A 21,576-nucleotide genomic window follows, 5' to 3' on the forward strand; every position below is an offset into this window, starting at 1 on the left:
AATTTTGTACTTGAGTGGCAAAATCTAGTGTTTGAAGATTTTATTCAGAGTCCACCACTTTTTACCCCTACTTAGACAATCATCAAATTGAAGTGAAACCAGGAAACACTAAATAGAATCGACAAACCTGGAGTTGGTCTATACTTCCAAACGAACCTTTTCTCCTTTTCATCTTAAATGCATCAAGGTCCTCAGCTTTCAGTTTTAGACCTTCTCCCTGTTCTGTTTTTAACTGTAGTTCCTATAGATAACAGGAATTGAAAACACCTTATTGCTTTTACTACATGGTCATCATTAAATATTTATGCAGATAATCATTTTAACATTTACTTTCTTAGTTGCAAAAAGAAAGAAAACGAGTAGATGAAGGTTGGGACCATTTAAGAAGAAAATAATGTTAACCCCTCATTCAAGCAATAAAATCTCACAGTAAAAATCAGGATTTACTAGAAAAACTAGGTATTTTTTTTCATTCTTTGCCAGTGTTACAAATTTGCATAACAGGGATAAGAGTATGAAAATTATAAATTTGCTCTTTTCTTCTGCCTTTCTGAGTTCATTACCTTCAGTTAGTCCACCCAAGGCACCCATCTGCAATGGGGATATTAGAATTTATCACAGGAGAAATGTAAAAAGAAAATTTATATTCAGTTTCCAGCATTCAAAAATCAGATTCTGCAGCATGAAAATAGTCTTTCAAGATTGATCATGGTCCTCTGAAGAGTATTTTCCAAATTCCTTTAGTTTCCATTCACATCTTAAGAGTCATGTCAAGAGGGCCCTTGTGTTCTACTGGGGTTTAGAGACGATGTTGCCATCCACCACCAAAGCTTAGCAGGAATCAGGAAGGAGGCCATGAACTCAAAGTGAACTGGTCCACACTGCTATTCCTTACTGGTCCACGATGGATAAGTACAGAAATTAAAAGTAAGTGTTTAGAACCTTTTACAAAAATTTAACAGAATAATTTTATGTCTGTTGAATCTAATAATTAAAAGATAGACTTGTATATTTTAGTTTTTATTTCATTTTTCTACTAGTTCTTGTTTTACAAAGGTATTGGGCTGTGACAAATTAATAATAAAATGAAACTTGTATCTTTTCCATAGGTAATTTCAGAAGTACTGATAAAAAGGAAGTAAAAGGGAAGTCTACCATTTTCCAGCCCTGGAAATGGCAGAAAGGAGAAAAGAGACAGTAAAAAAGATGTGTGTCCCAATTTTCTTCTCTCTGAGTTTTGGCCCAGAAAGGGGATGATAAATAAAGGTATCACTGAGAGCAGACGGAGAAAATGAGGACTGCAGCGCAGAGGCCTCACACACACATGGATCTGCCCAGTCTTGCTGAAAGAACAGAGAAGTACGATCAGGAAACAGAGACTAATTGGACTTCTTGGCCTCAGATGATGAGGATCCTGAGTTGAGAACAAATAGGGGTCAGTTATTGTGGGGAATTGACCCCAAAACTGAAGGTGAGGACAGGCCACTGGGCTAGCAAGCTAGATGGAAGATCTAATAATCTCAACAGGGATTTATAATGCCATTAGGAGATGAGATGAAGCCAAAGCACCTCCAGGCTCTAAGCTGAAAGTGAGACCAATCTATGAACTATACTGGCTTCATATCAAGTGCCAGCAGGGAAAGGTGAACAAGAGAGAGCAGATTCCAGCCAGTCACATCCAAGGACCAAATGAAACTCAGAAAGTCCCTTCCCCTTCAACACCATGTGATGCAATAAAGCTACACACCAGAACACCACATATACCAGACTCTATCTTTGAGAATCATGGGGAGGAAGAGGCCAAGAGACTGAATATTCTTATTCAAGAGAACTGAGAATTATTTGAAGGAAATGTTTAAACTATCAGAATAAGGTTTGGACAGACTGGTAATTTGGTTAGTTCCCATGATATTTCCAGAAATTCTCGTGACATGGTTTGGGCAGGGCAGGGTGGGAGGGGTGTCATAAGGAACACAGGTCTGCTATAGACTAGATAAATTTTCTATGCCCACTTGAGTTGAATTATGAGTGCATTTGGACCCTGTTATATTTACTACCCATTAATTTTTCATGCTTCCCTAGCTCTAGTTCACAGTTATAAGTTAGCCCCTGTCACAGTCACAGCAACTTCAGGATGCTGAAATAAAGGCACCTTATACTGGAGCTGACTGCCTACTATTCCTATTCTTCTACAAATGCTTTGAAAGTGTACTGCAGGTGGTCTAATCCCCTCTTTTGCATGTTGCTCTAGACATAATTACCTTTACCTTATATTGTAATCTCTATTATAATAGTAAAATAACTGTCTACCAGGTACTGTGCTATGCTTTTTACATCTGTTTAATTATCCCATTTAATCCTCACAATAATCCTATGAAACAGATACCATTATAAATCCCATTTTATAGATGAGGAAATTGGTGCTTAGAGAAGTAAAAATCCCAGGTCACATTTCAGGGGTTCCTATACCTTTCCTTTATAGCTCATCCATTGTCTTCAGTTAAGAACTGAAGAACCTATGCAGAAGAACATGCAGAAGAACATGGAGAACCTATGCAGAAGTCATAGTATTCTCTGGAAATGGTTTAGTCAAGTGAAAAATGGAATGTTAGACAGTTAGCTCCAAACAGAAGACAAGATATCCCTTAGGACTCTGAGCAGGTTTTGCTTTTGCATTAAGTAGTAGAAACTTCAATATATCTTCGGGGCAGACTGTTCCTTTCTCTGGAATACTCATTCTCCCCTTAAATGGGTCACATTTCCCTAGAATGAGAGAAGGAACAAAATTACCCTAGATAATGTAAATGTAAAAAGTTTAAGTTACAGGCAGAGTTGCATTTCAGCAGACTATGCATTCTGCTCAAAAGTATTTTTCTTTTCCCTAAACATAGATTTAGAGAGTGCTATGTCTTGTTGCTTTAAGCCAGGGTTCATGAGAGATGAGAAGCTGAGACCCAAAGACCACAGGACTGACAGGCAGGCCTGATCCTCACACTGGAGGAAGGACAGGAACGAACAGACTAGGCTGTTGTCAGCGAAATGAGAATTGAACAGATTCAAGATATTTAGAAGACTCAATTTATAGGACTTCGTGATTCATTGGATATGCGTAATGAGGAAGAGGACAGAGTCAAGGATGACTGCTAAATTTCTAGCTTACCCATCTGAATGCATTGAAATGTCATGTAAAGTACACTGGAAAACTATATTTTCTCTCCCATGAAGGGAGCAGGGAGGAGGAATAGTGGCGAGGTAAGTAAGGGAATTCACCTATAAGACAACCTAATAAAGATGTCAATGGTTGGATATATGAATCCAGAGCTCAAATGGCAAATCTGGTATTAAGGATTAAATCTGGGAGTTGTCAGAGTTAAACTGCAGTCATGGAAAAAGACAAGGTGAGAGGTCACCCAGGACAGAGTATGGAAGATACGAGGGCATAGGCTAGAGCCCTGAGTAATTTCCATAGGTAGGAAACGATAGTGTAGGATAAGCTAGCAAAGACAAAGAACAAGCAATCAGAGAAGAAAAAACAAGGTGAGTATAATTTCACAAAGGCAAAGGGGGAAATATTTCAAGATGGAGGGAGTGGTGAACTATGGTGGATGCAGCTGAGGTGTGACAGAGAGAGCACTAGTGAACTTCTCAAGAGCTTTGAAGTGAACGGTACAGTCAAGACCCAGAAACCAGACTGGAGAGGAGAAGAGAACAAATGAAAGGAAAGGAAACAGAATCAAATATAGTAAACTTTTCCAAGAAGTTTGGTTATAAAGGGGAGAAGTGAGAGAGAGAAGTATAAAGTTGAAGGAGAATAATTTTAGGATGAGAAAAGTCTAAGATGTTTAAAGAAAGAATCTAGGAGAAAAGGAAAAGATGAAAATACAGGAAGAGAAAAAGACAAATGAGATAAAGCACATAAGTGCTTAGCACAGTACTGACTGAAGACAAATAATAAATATTATTTACTGCTATAATAATGATTATTACCATTATTATTTAGAATGAGTAACTCAAGGAAATTAAGAAAGCAATTCCATTTATAATAACATCTGAAATAATAAAATATCTGGGAATAAATTTAACCAAGGAGGTAAAAGACTAGTACACTAAAAATTATAAAACATTCTGAAAGAAATTAAAGAAGATTTAAATAAATGAAAAGATGCCCCATCCTCATGGATAGGAAAACTTAATATTGTCATGATGCCAATACTACACTAAGAGATCTACATAGTCAACACAATCCATATCAAAATTCCAATGGCCGCAGGCTTCCCTGGTGGCACAGTGGTTGAGAGTCCGCCTGCCAATGCAGGGGACATGGGTTCGTGCCCCAGTCTGGGTGGATCCCACATACCATGGAGCAGCTGGGCCTGTGAGCCATGGCCACTGAGCCTCCGCATCCGGAGCCTGTGCTCCGCAACGGGAGAGGCCACAACAGTGAAAGGCCTGTGTACTGCAAAAAAAAAAAAAAAAAAAAAAAAATCCAATGGCTGGGACTTCCCTGGTGGTCCAGTGGTAAAGAATCCGCTTTCCAATGCAGGGGACTTGCATTCAATCCCTGGTCAGGGAACTAAGATCCCACATGCCGCAGGGCAACTAAGCCCACGCGCCACAACTACTGAGCTTGCGCGCCTCAATGAGAGAGCCTGTGTGCTGCATACTACAGAGTCCACGCACCCTGGAGCCCACGCACCACAACTAGAGAGAAAACCTGCATGCCACAACTAGAGAGAAGCCCACATACCACAACTAGAGAGAAGCCATTGTGCCACAACAAAGAGCCTGCACCACAACGAAAGATCCTGCATGCCTCAACTAAGACCAGATGCAGCCAAAAAAATAAAGAAAATAAATAAATTTTTAAAAAGTGGATCTACAGAGAAAAACCCAAGAACAGATCGTCGTAAAAGGAATAATTTGAAAATAAAAATTTGTTGAGTGCTGCTGTAAAAAAAAAAGAACCATGCATTAAACACAATTAAAGCATTAAAAAAAAAATTCCAATGGCCTTTTTTGCAGAAATGGAAAAGCTGACCCTTAAATTCATGTGGAATTTCAAGAGTCCTCAAATAGCCAAAACAATCCTGAAAAAGTACAAAGTTGGAGGACTTACTTCCCAAAATCTACTGCAAAGCTACTGTAATCAAAACAGTGTGTACTTGCACAAGGATAGACATATAGACAAATGGAATAGAACTGAAAGTTTAGAAATAAATCCATAAATCTACAGCCAATTGATTTTTGACAAGGGTACCAAGTCCATTAAACAGGGAAAGAATAGTCTTTTCAATAGATGGTGCTGGAACAACTGGATTTCCACATGCAAAAGAATGAAGATGGACCCCTACCTCACACCATATACAAAAATTAACTCAAAATGGACCAGGAACCTAAATATAAGAGCTAAAACCATAAGATTCCAGAAGAAAACATAGGGGTAAATCCTTATGACCTTAGATTTGGCAACGGATTCTTAGATATGATACTAAAAGCACAAGCAACAAAAGGAAAAATAGATAAACTGGAACTTCATAAAAAATGTAAAACTTTGGTGCATCAAAGAATATTATCAAGAAAATGTAAAGGGCTTCTCTGGTTGAGAATCTGCCTGCCAATGCAGGGGACACGGGTTCGAGCCCTGGTCTGGGAAGATCCCACATGCCACAGAGCAACTGGGCCCGTGAGCCACAACTACTGAGCCTGTGCGTCTGGAGCCTGTGCTCCGCAACAGGAGAGGCCATGAGAGTGAGAGGTCCGTGCACCACGATGAAGAGTGGCCCCCGCTCACCACAACTAGAGAAAGCCCTCGCACAGAAATGAAGATCTAACACAGCCAAAAATAAATAAATAAATAAAATTTAAAAAAAAAAGAAAATGTAAAGATAATCTACAGAATGGAAAAAAATATTTGGAAGTCATGTATCTGATAAAGTTTAATGTCCAGAATACATAATGAATTCCCACAACTCAACAACAAAGAGACAACCCAATTAAAAAGTAGACAAAGAACTTGAAAAGACATTTCTCCAAAGAAGATATACAAACGGGCAATAAGCACATGAAAAGGTGTTCAATACCATTAGTCATTATGGAAATGAAAATCAAAACCACAACGAGATTCCACTTCACATGTACTTGGATGACTATAATAAAAAAGAAACAGAAAATGACAAGTGTTGATGAACATGCAGAGAAATCAGACCCCTCATACATTGCTGGTGGGAATGTAAAATGGTGCTGCCACTATCAGAAACAGTTGGTGGTTCCTCAAAAAGCTAAGCATAGAATTAGCATATGACCCAGCAATTCCACACCTAGGTATTTCAATTCCAAATTGAAAGCAGGCACTTGAACAGTTACTTCTATGCCAATGTTTATCACAGCATTATTCGATAGCCAAAACGTGGAAACAACCCAAGTGCCTATCAGATAAATGCAGAAACAAAATGTTGTGTATGCAACGGAATATTACCCAGCCATAAGAAGGAATGAAGTTCTGATATATACTACAACATGGCTGAACCTTGAAAACATGATGCTAAATGAAAAAATCCAGATACAGGACAAATATTGTATGATTTCACTTTTATGAAATATCTAGAATAGGCAAATTCATAAAGAGAGAAGTAGATTAGGGTTACCAGGGGCTTGGGGGGAAGAGGGGAAAGGGAATTATTGCTAATGGTTACCAAGTGTCTATTAAGGGTGATGAAAAAGTTTTGGAAAAAGACAGTGGTGATGGTTGCACAACACCGGATGTAATTAATGGCACTGAGCTATATGCTTAAACAAAGTTAAAATGGTCAATTTCATGTTATATTATTTTATAAAAATCAATAATGTAATATACCAAAACTCACTGTACGCTTTACATGGGTGAACTGTATGATATGTGAAGTATATCTCAATAAAGCTGATTAAAAAAAAAAAAAGAATCAGTAATTTGGCTTAAATGCTCTTTTAAGTTCCCTTCCATCACTAAATTCTGTCATTTTTTTTTTTGAAGGTCTGAGAATATATTATTTTCCAAAGTTTAAAATCTAGGAAATCTCCAATTATGTTCCAAACCTTGGGTCTGGCTTAACATTTGAACAGAACAGAGCCTGGTACACAGTGCTAGATAAGTGTTTGTTGTTGTTATTATGATCATTATCATCATTCTCTTCTTCAAAAGAGCCCTACTGAGGCAAGTATGATAAGGCCATCTTAGATAAGAATAAACAGACACAGAGAGGGTAAGTGATTTTTCTCAGTAAATGATCTTATCTAGCCAGGAACTGAGAGAGTTGGGATTGAATACATGCAAGCCTGGCTCCAGAGCCCAGGCTGACACCACTAGTTCCTCCCCAGCCCAATCCATTCTATAGAACGGCTGGGCATACAGGTCTGATCACTTTTCTGCACACTATGAATGAAATGGTACCATTTTACCTTGTACTTTTTTCTATGCTGCCACATGGACAATGCATGTCAAAGCACTTTGAAAATGGCAAATCCTATTCAAATGTTAGATATTTTTTTAGAAAGTCAGCTTTATAAATTTGTGTTTTTGACAGCCTCAACTGAAGTTAAGATCCTAGTTACAGAAATTATCACGGCACTTTCTTTTGGGAAGTCAAAGCCTTCAAGACAGTACTCAGAATTCAATAAATAGCTTTTACTATGTAGATCAACAAAGTTTTAAAGTGAATGAGGACAGCAGCCAAGGACAGGCCAAGGTGAGATACCTCACAAGCCAACTGAATCAAGACCTTGGTTACATTAGCTCTGAGCCATTGAACATTTCATATTATGCTTAGCAGGAAAGTATGACAATATTACTTTGATTTTTTGTTGACCCCGCTTAATTTCTGCATCCAGTTGCTTCCTTTTCTCATTTTCTTCTTGAAGTCTTTTTTGCAGCTGTACCTTTTGATGCTTCATGTGATCTACATTCTGCTCTAGTTCATTAGCACGTTTCTCATTTTGGATCGACAGTGATGCCAATTTCTTACTATTTTGTTGCTTCTTCTGTAAGACCTGGGATCATATGAATATTTCAAAATGAAAAACTGCACCTCTCATATCCCTCCACTAAACTTAAACTTTTCATTTAATGACGCAGGTAGGCATTTTTGCCTAGATTTTAATTTATTCTTGATAGTTTCACAACTGTTTTCTACATTTCTACTTTTACAGTCAAGCAAATATCATAATTTTCACCAGATATAAAGAATAATGAGACTTCCTGGTGCTGACAGCCAAACAGAACAAAATTGACATCGTTGCTTTTTTTATTGTTTTAATTTTAAAATATTTTATGTACATAATAAAAATTAAAACAATACAAAACTAAACTTATATTTAAAATGACTCTTCTCTCAGACGCCTAATCTACCTGTCCTGTTTCCTGAAACAAAATTACCAATTTCTTAAATATTCCTTGAGAAATAATTTATATGCACATAAGTAACTTTATGTTCTAGGTAGACTATTCTCCACCTCCCCTTTTTTTCTGTTTAACGTATCTTAGAGGTGTTTTCTCATAGATTTGTTCTTTCTATATGACTGCATAGTATTCCACTGTGCTCATCTTTAATATCCAGCTGCAGCCTAAATCATTAATCCCTGAGTTAAGATGATCAGAAATGATACCATTTTCCCTGAGAGTGACCAACCATTGTAATTACTATTTTAATTACCTTAAATAAGGCTTTTCCTCTCTAGGTAAAGTTATCCATAGACAGCATTAAAATTTTTTGAAGAGTTTACTAATATAAAATACCAGAGTATTTCAATTTAATCCTGATCAAACAAGCAAACATATATTAGATTTGTATGCTGTACTTTAGCGTTACACTAAGTAAGTACCTCTTATGTGACATAAAAAAGTTAAGGTGAAGTCATTTGTAAGTTATGCAGACTATGATTAATTATTTTCTTTATCTTGGCGATAAATTGTTGACATAAACACATTTTGTTTTAATTAAACTAAGTATTCACAGAGGCATTGTAGCTTAGAGCAGCGCTACTCAAAATGTGGTCTGTGGACCAGTACCACTCACAGACTGTTGTCAGCCTGCACCATGAAGCACATTATTAGATTCAGCTGATGATGTTTTCATGCAAGACTTTGTTGATGAGAGAAGCTGTGCTCCCATTTACCTTTATCTCACTGCAGACCAATAATGAACAATCTGCAGATGGACTACTTGGAGTACTACTAGCTTGGAGGCCACAGGACTCTGCAGTTTCCCATGCCTGGATTTGGACCCTGGCTTTGTCACTTTTTTTTTTTTTTTTTTGCGGTATGCGGGCCTCTCACTGTCGTGGCCTCTCCCATTGCGGAGCACAGCCTCCGGACGCGCAGGCTCAGCGGCCATGGCTCACGGGCCCAGCCCCTCCGCGGCATGTGGGATCTTCCTGGACCGGGGCATGAACCCACGTCCCCTGCATCGGCAGGCGGACTCTCAACCACTGTGCCACCAGGGAAGCCCCTGTCACTTATATTTGACAGTATTGCAATACTGGAGTAAAAAATGTTAATACTAGAATTTTAGTGTCTTTTCCACATGATATTGAAGATATCAGTATAAGTACTGATAATCTTATTTAAAAGTGAGAGAGGTTTGTCATTTGCACTTATTCCACAGATGCTCAAACGTGCACCTCTGTTAGTATTAAACAGAGCATATAATGCAGCATATAATGCTATATATATCTAAAGACCAAGAATACAGATTTTAGATTTTTTTTAATTAAAATTTTTTAAGTTTTAAAAACTAAAATAACTTCATTATACCAATAAAACCACTAGTATTTCAATGTTAAAATGGTATGAAATGTTAGAGTACTGAAAACCATTATTATCATCACAATTATGTGACTGAGTGAGTTATTTTACCTTTGTAAACCTTAGCTTCCTCATTTGTAAGAGTGTAAAAATACCCACTTCAGGGCTTCCCTGGTGGCACAGAGGCCGGCGTACCGCAAAAAAAAAAAAAAAATAAATAAATAAAAATACCCACTTCAAAGGATTAAGTAATGATTAAGTAATACATATAATACATATAAAACATCTAGTGTGTATATAGCACTTGGTAGATACTTAACTATCACACTTCTCATCCCCACCACCATCCTTATCATCTTTAGCATCCCAATCCCCATCAGTTGTGCATGCATATGGCAAAGGCACAGAAATCTCTAAAACTATGTGGGACACTTCTTTCAGCCCTCCTTCTATGAGATGTTTCTTTTGAATTTAATTAAGTTCTTTCCTTTCCTCATCAGTACCCTCAGCAGAAAAAGATACACAACAAGAAACATGGAAAACAAAAAGAACATGATAATTCAAACCCTATTAATAATCTTTCATTTAATCTTTTAATCACAACCATAAAAATAATCTTTGCTAAATCCACACACAAGGCTTAAGCTATAGATTTATATGGTTAATATAATAACCTCCTTAGAAAAATAATAATTTTGGCTATTTCAAGAAAACTGGAAAAAACACAAACACATGAAGACTAAACCATGTGCTACTAAACAGCCAATGGGTCAACAAAGAAATCAAAGGAGAATCAAAAAATACCTTGAGACAAGTGAAAATGGAACCACAACTGTCCAAAATCTATGCGACACAAAAAAAACAGTTTTAAGAGGGAAGTGTACAGTGATACAGGCCTTCCTCAAGAAACGAGAAAAATCTCAAATAAACAATCTAACATTACACCTAAAGGAACTAGAAAAAGAAGAACATGCAAAGCCCAAAGTTAGTAGAAGAAAGGAAATAATAAAGGTCAGAGAAGAAATAAATGAAATAGAGACTAAAAAAACAATAGAAAAGATCAGTGATACTAAGAGCTGGTTTTCTGAAAAGGTAAATAAAATCGACAATTTAGCCAGACTCAGAAAGAAAAAAAGAGAGGGCTCAAGTGAATAAAATCAAAAATGAAAGAGAAGTCACTACTGATACCACAGAAATACAAAGGACCCTAAAAGAGTATGATCAGGGGCTTCCCTGGTGGCGCAGTGGTTAAGAATCCGCCTGCCAATGCAGGGGACATGGATTCGAGCCCTGGTCTGGGAAGATCCCACATTCAGTTGCCGTGGAGCAACTAAACCCATGTGCCACAACTACTGAGCCTGAGCTCTAGAGCCTGCGAGCTACAACTACTGAGCCCACGTACCACACCTACTGAAGCCCGCGTGCCTAGAGCCCATGCTCTGCAACAAGAGAAGCCACCACAGTGAGAAACCTGTGCACCACAACGAAAAGTAGCCCCCACTCACCGCAACTAGAGAAAGCCCGTGCGCAGCAATGAAGACCCAACACAGCCAAAAAAAAAGACAAAAAAGAGTATGATCAACAATTATACACCAAAAAATTGGATAACCTAGAAGAAATGGATAAATCCCTAGATACACACAGTCTTCCAAGACTGAATCATGAAGAAATAGAAAATCTGAATAGACAGATGACTAGTACAAGATCGGTTCTTACTTATTAATACTGAGTATAAGAATTACAATCAGAACTGAAGGTAGGATAACCTTTCTGCCCGTGGATGCCGCCAAGTAAGCATCATTGAAGCCTCCCCCCTCTACTGCTGTCGTGTCTAAGTCAGTCTCCCAAAGAGCCCGAACAGCTGCAGAAGCTCCTCATCAGACGTCTGAGCTTTGAAACAATTGATGCGAATCTGAGGAGCCACCTGAGCAGCGGGCAGCGCTCACAGACTGTGTGGTAACGAGGGGTCCAAACACCAGGTGCTCCAGAGGCTTCGGGTTTGTCACGTATGCCATTGCAGAGGAGGTGGATGCGGCCATGGATGCGAGGCCACACGAGGTGGATGGAAGAGTTGGGGAACCAAAGAGGGCCGTCTCAAGAGAAGATTCTCAAAGACCTGGTGCCCACTTAACCGTGAAAAAAATTTTTGTTGGTGGCATTAAAGAAGACACTGAAGAACATCACCTAAGAGATTATTTTGAACAGTGTGGGAGAACTGAAGTGATTGAAATCATGACCGACTGAGGCAGTGGCAAAAACAGAGGCTTTGCTTTTGTAACCTTTGATGACCATGACGCCGCAGACAAGACTGTCATTCAGAAATATCACACAGTGAACGGCCACAACTGTGAAGTAAGGAAAGCCCTATCTAAGCAAGAGAAGGCTAGCGCTTCATCCAGCCAAAGAGGTCGAAGTGGTTCTGGAAACTTTGGTGGTGGTCGTGGAGGGGGTTTTGGTGGGAATGACAACTCTGCTCGTGGAGGGAACGTCAGTGGTCGAGATGCCTTTGGTGGCAGCCGTGGTGGGGGGGGGATATGGTGGCAGTGGGGATGGCAGTAATGGATTTGGTAATGACGGAAGCCATTTTGGAGGTGGCGGAAGCTACAATGATTTTGGCAATTACAACAATCAATCTTCAAATTTTGGACCCATGAAAGGAGGAAACTTTGGAGGCAGAAGTTCTGGCCCCTATGGTGGTGGAGGCCAATACTTTGCCAAACCACGAAACCAAAGTGGCTATGGTAATTCCAGCAGCAGCAGTAGCTACGGCAGTGGCAGAAGGTTTTAATTACTGCCAGGAAACAAAGTTTAGCAGGAGAGGAGAGCCAGGAGAGTGACAGGGAAGCTACAGGTTACAAGAGATTTGTGAACTCGGCCAAGCACAGCGGTGGCAGGGTCTAGCTGCTACAAAGAAGACATGTTTTAGACAATACTCATGTGTATGGGCAAAAAAAACTCAAGGGCTGTATTTGTGCCTAGTTGTATAACAGGTTATTTTAGTTTCTGTTCTGCGGAAAGTGTAAAGCATTCCAACAAAGGGTTTTATTTAATGTAGGTTTTTTTTTTTGCACTCATGCTGTTGATTGCTAACTGTAATAGTCTGATCACGACGCTGAATAAATGTGTCTTTAAAAAACAAAAAAGAACTGAAGGTAGGATAAAAACCTATGAAATTATAAATAAATTTTATAATAATCATAAAGGAAAGCTCTTAATTGTTTTGTTCTACTAATGTTTTGTTAAAACGAGTACGTTGTTAGATGTCGCAGCCTTAATTTAACGGTCAAGAAATTTTAAAAAATTGATCGCAAGACTCTCGGAGGTGAATTGCTAAGGGAAAAAATGTATTCTGAAGGAAAGTGCAAAGTGTCACGTCACGTTATTTTAACTTGGTGTTGACTTGAGAGGCTACTTAAGTAAAAAAAAATTTTAATGGCGATGTGCAGATGTTTGAGATGGCATTAAAAACCCTAGAAGAAGGGACTTTTTTGCTCTTTTCACTCCTGCATCCCCATCTAGAACAGGACCTGGCACACAGGAGGTGTGCGGTGAACACTTATCTTGTTGAAAGAAAATAACTGTGGCACAGTTTCAAAAATAGATAACTAATGCTCTGACTAGGTTAACTACAATTCCATTCTATGTACAGTGGAAACAATATGAAAGCAATAGATTATGAATCAGGGACTTCCCTGGTGGTCCAGTGGTTGAGAATCCATATTGCAATGCAGGGGACGTTGGTTCGATCCCTGGTCAGGAAACTAAGAACCCACATGCCATAGGGCAACTAACCCTGCATGCCACAACTACAGAACCCATGCACTCTGGAGCCCTCACACCACAACTACTGAGCCTGCCCACACGCTACTAGAGAGCCTGCACACTGCAACTAATGAGCCCATGCGCTAGAGAGAAGCCTGCACACCACGGTGAAGAGCCCACATGCCACAACGAAAGATCCCACGTGCCGCAACTAAGACCCAACACAGCGAAAAAATAAATAAAATATTTTAAAAAAAAGATTATGAATCAAAAGAACTGGAAAAGGCACTTTAGTAAATTCATTATAAGCAAACTAACAAAGCACTCTGACTATACCAAAAGCATCTGGGAACGGCTTCATACACAAAATCTCTCTATAATGGAATACTTCTCAAAGAATAGAATTTTTAAACTGTAGCTATATTTGAGGATATAGCAAAGTACAGCATTAGGAAATTAAGAATAAGATGTGGTACTCAAAGTTATTAACCTTTCTTAAACCAATCAGTTATGATTTCAGAAAACTGTCTGAAACACTTATATTTGTTGAGTGTCAAGAAAAGTGCTATATACATACCAGATGTTATATATGTATTATTTAATCATTAGTTAATCTTTTATCCTTCAGAAAAGGATACTATTTTCTGTGGTTATCTTTATTTCTCACCATGTGGTTTTTGATAAAAAGATTAAAATAATACACTTCCTGAATGAAGAAATATACTACCCAGACTAAAACTATGTAAACCCACCAGCATACTGGAAAAGAAAACTTGCCATCCAGTTCCTCCCGCTAGTAAAAACTGAATCTTACTTCTTTCCTAACTAGGTACAAGAATCCTCAAAATCAGGAAGCCTTAAATAAGTTTTCTCAATTATATTTTTTAAATTACCTGGACTCTTAGCTTCGCAGCATCCATCTTTTTACGAAATTCCTTCTGTAATTTTACCTTCAAAGCAACATCAGAAAGATCTTTATTTTCCAGTTCCTCAAGCTGCTTTTGCGTTTCAGTTAATTCCACTTTCGCCTGTTCTGCTTCCTGTTCAAGTTTTGTTACTTTCAGAGAATACTGTTTGCTTACGGACTTGACATCATTACCTTCATAATAATAATAGTAGTAATAACAATTATAAATTATGTTTAAAAACTAAGTAAAACACCAGAAACATAAAATTTCCCTACTCTTAAAAAGCTGGGCAGTAACTATTTAAGGCATAGCATTAAAAATCCAGCTGTCCCTCCCATCCCCATCAAACACAACTTGCCACCTGTCCTTTTAATAATTAGTTCCTTAATGACTGTCCCCATCTGGTGCCATTCTATCTTCTCCCTGGTTCATCTTTTGTTCTGAATTTGCAGTTTACCTTTGCTGGCATCAAACTTCAGTTAAAAGGTATTTGGGGTGACTCACTGGCCTACTGCTTACTACACTTTGTCTTCCTACCACCCATAATCTGTCTCCGAATTCTTTTCTTTTACTATTATGAAAATTTTTTAACATATCAAAAGTAGAGAAATAATATAATGAAAGTCCATCACCCAGATTCAACAGTTATCAAGATTTTGCCACAGCTACTTCATCTATACTTTTTTTCTTCAATTTACTTAAAAACTTTAAAGCAATCCCAGATATAATGTCATCACCTATGTATACTTCAATAAGCATCTAAACAGAATATGGAAATAATCAAAAAGTTATTATCACACCTAACAATGCTAATACCCACCAGTTCCTATTCAGACTTCCCCAACTGTCTCAAAATGTCTTTTACAATTAGTCTATTTTAATCACAATCCAAACAAGGTCACAGTACATCTTACTGTTATGTTTCTTAAGAATCCTTTAATATAGAGCTAGCCCCCTCTCCTTTTTTATTTCATTTTAACTTGTTAAAGATAATTTTTTTAAAATGCTTTTCTTATGAATATTTAGAACATAGAGAAAAATAGAATATAGGTATTTCTATATCTCTTTTCATTCTAAGCCCAGCTACTGACCCTAAAAATTTAGTTCTGATTTATTCTGAATAGTCGACTGTCCTGAACCAGACTGGCAAACTAGCAGCAGTGGGAAGTAAGAGTCTAGAGGTCATGGGGTGAATAATCACCAGGACAGGTTGTTATACTGGTATACTGTAAAGCTCTTAATTTTTTAATACAGGGAGTTATTGAACTAAATGCACTGTAAGTTGTCTTCTGGCTCTACAATTCTATGCTTTCAACTAACTTCAAAATACATAGGACAACAATGTTTTAATGAATCTGTGATCCCATAAATTGTTTAACACGCTAATATTTTATGAACCACTAAGAAAAAAAATATACAGTACCAATTACACCATGACAAAATGCTAAAATGCCACTGATTTTTAAGATGCATCCTGATTTCAGAGATATTAAAATGTGAAAAAAGTGTGTATTAAAATTGATGAAATACAGTATAATTGTCATTGTTATTAATTTTGGCTGAAGTAGCTACTGTTTGGGGAAGTCTTCAGTGAGAGGACTTGGAAAAGTAAGTACACATTGACCCTTTTGCTAATCACCATTTCTAAGGGACTTTAGGAAAGCTCCAAACTGCCCTTCGTTCTATGAACAAGAAGACCTTCTCTGTTTAAGTTCAGGTATCCTCTATTTTAAGGCAACCAGGATGGGTATACCAGGTTACAAAAGTGTGCTTGTTTAGTTAGATATCCCATGGTGGGATAACCTATATGAAAGAAAATCGTTTATTTCAGAGTGGTAAATATCCTCAATTTCTACACTCACTACCCTAAAATCATGGGGATAGAGAAGCTATTTAAACCCCTAAACCATTTCCTAGATACTCCTAAGAGAGGTTTACTGGCATTGATCCTGCCTATGAGGAAGGAGAATGGTCAAAATCAAACATCTGGGATAACTGGAGCTGGGACGATGCATAGCCCATACACCACTAGGAATGAGAAAGGAAAACGCATTGGACAGCAGCTAGAGGAGAGGAAGTTGAGAAAGGAGGACCGACAGTCAGAAAGCAAGCTTGCAGGAAAGAGGAGGGAGAGGCCAGGCAGGTTTCTCTTTGCTGGCAGAGGATTTGGGAACCACAATTCGTGTAGTTTGAGTGTGATTATAGTCTTGGGCTTGAAGAAGAGGAGGATAGTATTTCCTTCAGTTTCCCCAAATGTGACCAGAGTTGTTTTGCATTGACATTGGGGAAAAGAAAAGCTAGTGTGTCTTATTCCTTCAATTCTTTACTGAATTTCAGAGTAGTCAAGGCTTACACTTGGAGTGTATTAGTGAGAGGAACCCCAAAAGCTTGAGATGTGCATTTTAAGGCAAGCCTAACGGAGTTGCAGGGTGAGGAGAGGATGTTGTACATATGCCCAACCTGGTAGATTAAGGGGAGGAGATGAAAGCCTGGCTCACTCAAGAGGACAGCTCTCAAGGACAAATCCTTATATCTTCAGAAAAACAAAAATTAGCTACATTTAAAATATAAAGTTTATAATTAAGGTTAAATATGAACTATCCAAGAAAATAAAGACTAATAATTTAAAATAAGTATTTACTAAAAATGAACTCGGAAAACATCTCAGACTTATCCCAGATGCCTAGTATAATGTTTCTAAAGAGTGGCAAAAAACATTAAGTACCATAGAGTTCCAGCACAACACAGAGTTCACACTGGTTAGAAAAATTCATAGATGAAATCAAATATAACAAAGTTCTTTTGATAATTAACCTCCACATACTGGCTCTAGAGCACACCTTGTTAGAACGAATTCCAAGCTAACGTGGATAGTCCTGAGCATCAAAAATTAAAGTAAATGTTACAACATCAGAAGCAACTTTAGAAGATTTTTTTTTTTTTTTTTGCGGTACGCGGGCCTCTCACTGTTGTGGCCTCTCCCGTTGCGGAGCACAGGCTCCAGACGCGCAGGCTCAGCGGCCATGGCTCGCGGGCCCAGCCACTCCGCAGCATGTGGGATCTTCCCGGACCGGGGCACGAACCCATGTCCCCTGCATCGGCAGGCGGACTCTCAACCACTGCGCCACCAGGGAAGCCCTAGAAGCTTTTCTTTCTCATACAAGCTGCTTCACAGGATACTATTACCTGTTTTAATTAATTCTTTAATCAGATCTTCCTTCACCTTGATGTTGATAGTAAGTTCCCTCATTTTTTGTTTAGCTTCAGTAAGTATGAGGTCTGAATTCCTTAATTTTTGCAAATTCAACCCTTGACTCTGCTGGAGACATTCAATCTTTAAATCTTTAAAATAAAAGAAACAAAACTGAGAAATAAAAACTATCTGCTCAGAAATATTTGACAGAAGTAGAGTTAAAAAAAAAAAGGCAGATACACAAGCAGTCTAGAGGAAACAGAGGAAGGGACAGACAGAAAAAAAAAGGAAAAAATACATAGCAATTGGGACTTTAGTTTCCCAGCTCACAGTGAGTTTTCCTTTTCTTAAAACATATGTATATGCTCTAGTCATATCCTGTAGGTTCTGATACAGTTTTTCATTACCCTTAGATATTCTGCAATTTGACTTTTTCTTTAACCCGAGTTATTTAAGAAAGATATAAAATCTCCAGATAGGTAGAGGTTTTAATTTTTTTCCTATTAACTCACAGTTTTACGGTAATCAGAGAATGTAGTCTCCCTCTACCCCAGGCTAATAAGAGTGTGGCCTCACACTGTTTGTTTCTGTCTTGTACTAGAACATAAATCAATTACCTCACTCTTTTAGCTCAGCTGACATTTTTTTCACAGTGAGACTTCCTCAATGAAGGAGCTGGTGCACTGATTTACATCCTGACATTAAGTTTCTTACCTGGTTGTAGACCAGTAACAAACAGTTCAAGGATGGCTACTTGGGTAGCACTTATCTACACTATTTATACATTTTAAAAATTTATCTCAATTTCATTTTTTAATATTACATGCATAAGCTCAAATTTATTTTTAATTATTTATCTTTGGTTGCACTGGGTCTTCGCTGCTGCACACAGGCTTTCTCTAGTTGCGGCAAGCAGGGGCTACTCTTCATTGAGGTGAGCAGGCTTCTCATTGCGGTGGCTTCTATTGTGGACAACGGGCTCTAGGCGTGCGGCCTTCAGTAGTTGTGGCTCACGGGCTCTAGGGCGCAGGCTCAGTAGTTGTGGTGCGTGGGCTTAGTTGCTCTGCAGCATGTGGGATCTTCCCGGACCAGGGCTCGAACCCGTGTCCCCTGCATTGGCAGGCAGATTCTTAACCACTGCGCCAACAGGGAAGTCCCCCATAGGCTCTTAAAAAGATGCTATTTTCACAGTGTAGGACTTATCATGTTATTTATATTCTCTGTACTCTTACTCTTGGTGTTGTGACCACACATAGGCTAAGAGAAATGAGCTAAAATCTCCGCGTATACTTTTTGCAACATAAATGTCTTTTATGCTGTTTTTTGATGCATAAATTCTCGTCAGTTGTAAACATTATAAGTACCCACTAGACTAAGTTGGCTCTAATGCCAAATATATCACTAATGGTAGGCATGGGTGCCAGTGAAGCAGTAGAGAGCTAGTAAATTACTTAAGATGCATTTTAAATAAGTCAAGAGTACAATGTATATCAACTCATGTTTGAATATAAAATCCCCATTCTGAGAGATTTAGCCTATAACTCTAGCTTGAATTGATTGGTGGAAAAACTGTTTTCATTAAGGAATAAAAACGAACAAAAATTCAGAGGTAGAGCAGAGAACACAAAGGAAAAGCCAGGAAAGCACTCCTAATCAAGTTCCCGTCTTGGAGAATTCCCAGATGCTTCTTAAATTATTGCCTGAAGAAAAAGAGAGGTGTCATAAATATTAGATCTAAAGTACTTGAGAAAGTCTGTGTACCTTCATTCTCCAATCTTGACTTTTGTGTTTGATCCTGAATATCATTCAATTCAACAAAAGAACAAACAGAGCCTAGCTTTTGAATCCACGAGCAACCTTTATGTCTAAAAAAAAAAATATCAGGATCAAAGGTAACTTGTCTGTTAGTGGTTTCTAATATGCCCTCAAATTAGTTTCCCCCCAAATTATTCTTTAAATTGATTAATTATTCTGTAAATGATTAATACAAAACAAATGGAACTTACTAATATTCCACAAAATAAAAAGATATCCCCCACCATGTTGGACCCAGTGGAAAATTCATCATGTTTGTTGCCACTGTGGCAGCAGAATTAGGAAATCCAAAATCATTCTCTCTGAAAATTAAAATTCAACCACCATAAACGCTTTAAAGCAAAATTATTTTACAGTTGTTAGACGGATGACTTGTGTTCAAACACTGGTTTCATAACACATTAGTTGACAGTACATGTAGCAAAAACCAGTTAACCCTCCTACTAAATGGAAAAAGATATACTTTAATGAAAAAAAACCTACATCTGTATATATTAATTGCATCATGTAATTATGTTTATTAAATCAGTCTATATTAACATACCTAATTTCAGATTTCTCTTGGCCTTCTGACTCTTCATCATCACTGTTATCAGAAAACTGGCAGTGGAGGACTTCATCCTGCTCTTCTAAGTGACCCAGCAGCATCTGACTTCGTGTTCGAAATCCGGCAACTAGTCGATCCAGAGAGTATACAGGAGGACTTGTGTAGACCTTACAAGTGATTCCCCCACCCAACAACAAAAAACGTGATTTTTAGTGTCTGTTTTTATGCTATCACTCAAAATGTTTTTTAAAGAGGTTAGACAGGTACTCTTAAAATAGCCAATCACTGAAAATATACATTCCCCCCCCCGCCCACAAAAAAAGTCAAAATTCATTTCATAATACTATTGTGCCTCATGGACACACACTTCTTTCAGAATCTATACACAGCTCTTCCTCTTCTAGAAAGCTCGTATAGCTTCAGGGAAAATAGCACTCAAAAATGAAACCAAAAAGAGGCATGAGTGAAAACATCACAGCTCTTTTTTTTTTAATATATTTTTTTAAAGATTTCTTTATTATTTATTTATTTATTTTTGGCTGCGTTGGGTCTTAGTCACGGCATGCGGGATCTTCGTTGAGGCACGCGGGATCTTTCATTGCGGCATGTGTACTTCTCTCTAGTTGCGGCCTGCGGGTTTTCTCTTCTCTAGCTGTGGCGCGCAGGCTCCAGGGTGCGTGGGCTCTGTAGTTGTGGTGCGCCAGCTCTAGTTGAGACATGTGAGCTCAACAGTTGTGGCACACAGGCTTAGTTGCCCCTCGGCATGTGGGATCTTAGTTCCCTGACCAGGCCCTGCACTGTAAGGCGGATTGTTTACCACTGGACCACCAGGGAAGTCCCAACATCACAGCTCTTAAACATAGCTCAGGCACTCTCCAACAAATGTGAAGCCCATACACAGTGTAATAGGAGACAACTGTTACCCACCCCACCACAATCTTCCCATTTCTGAACACTTGGAGAATTGCAGTGCTGCTAAGGATCTGCAATTCCCCTCTAATCCAAATCCCACCACATGAAGAAATCCAGAGCCACAACCACTCCTTCTGCCAGGGAAAAATATTCCTGATTTGAAAATTTGAATGTATTTATTCAGACTTTACATGTAGTAGTCAGGGAGAGCTGAATTAATGCTCTAAGTGACACTTAATATGTATCATGGGATAAACAGATTTTCATGGACTAGCCTGGAAACTTTCTATATTATTATTCTATTGGCCTTAAGTTCTCAAAAATTCACCTTGGAAAACAATGAATTAGATATTGCCTTTATACTTTTATTCTAGTTTCTGTTACCAAATATTTCCTTTTTAACCACTTCTCTATAACCAAACCTGAGGGTAATTTCTCAAAAAAGGTAAATAATAAGATCTTAGAGGAGACATTCAATTTATTAATATAAATCATTATAAGCTATTAAAATTACTACATACAGTAGAATGTGTATATCACATGGTGTGAAGATTCAATTGACGTAGGTCCTTTACACACCACCTCCCAGGAAAGCCAACCTGATACTGGATATTCCTTGATACTTGATTTTTGTGCCTCCACTGTTGGTCACCTAATAAGACCA

General features: G+C 38.2%; 1 protein-coding gene and 1 pseudogene across 4 annotated transcripts in view; one reads left to right on the forward strand and one right to left on the reverse strand.

Moving 5' to 3' along the window:
• The window catches only part of KIF27 (kinesin family member 27), an 89,611-nt gene that overhangs the window by 35,622 nt on the left and 32,413 nt on the right, over window positions 1-21,576 (reverse strand). For 3 of the 4 annotated variants that reach the window (XM_060014951.1, XM_060014950.1, XM_060014953.1), the window contains 6 exons: window positions 19,998-20,167; window positions 19,400-19,503; window positions 17,632-17,787; window positions 14,431-14,636; window positions 7,825-8,022; window positions 128-241 (listed from right to left, as the gene is read on the reverse strand). In XM_060014951.1, the coding sequence (XP_059870934.1) occupies window positions 128-241; window positions 7,825-8,022; window positions 14,431-14,636; window positions 17,632-17,787; window positions 19,400-19,503; window positions 19,998-20,167 (948 nt within the window). The remainder of the gene's footprint in view (window positions 1-127; window positions 242-7,824; window positions 8,023-14,430; window positions 14,637-17,631; window positions 17,788-19,399; window positions 19,504-19,997; window positions 20,168-21,576) is intronic. The other variant, XM_060014952.1, reaches the window with a different exon arrangement.
• LOC132426837 (heterogeneous nuclear ribonucleoprotein A1-like) lies at window positions 8,099-12,563 on the forward strand (annotated as a pseudogene).

The sequence above is a fragment of the Delphinus delphis genome, chromosome 6 (assembly GCF_949987515.2).
Source record: "Delphinus delphis chromosome 6, mDelDel1.2, whole genome shotgun sequence".
NCBI lineage: Eukaryota > Metazoa > Chordata > Mammalia > Artiodactyla > Delphinidae > Delphinus > Delphinus delphis.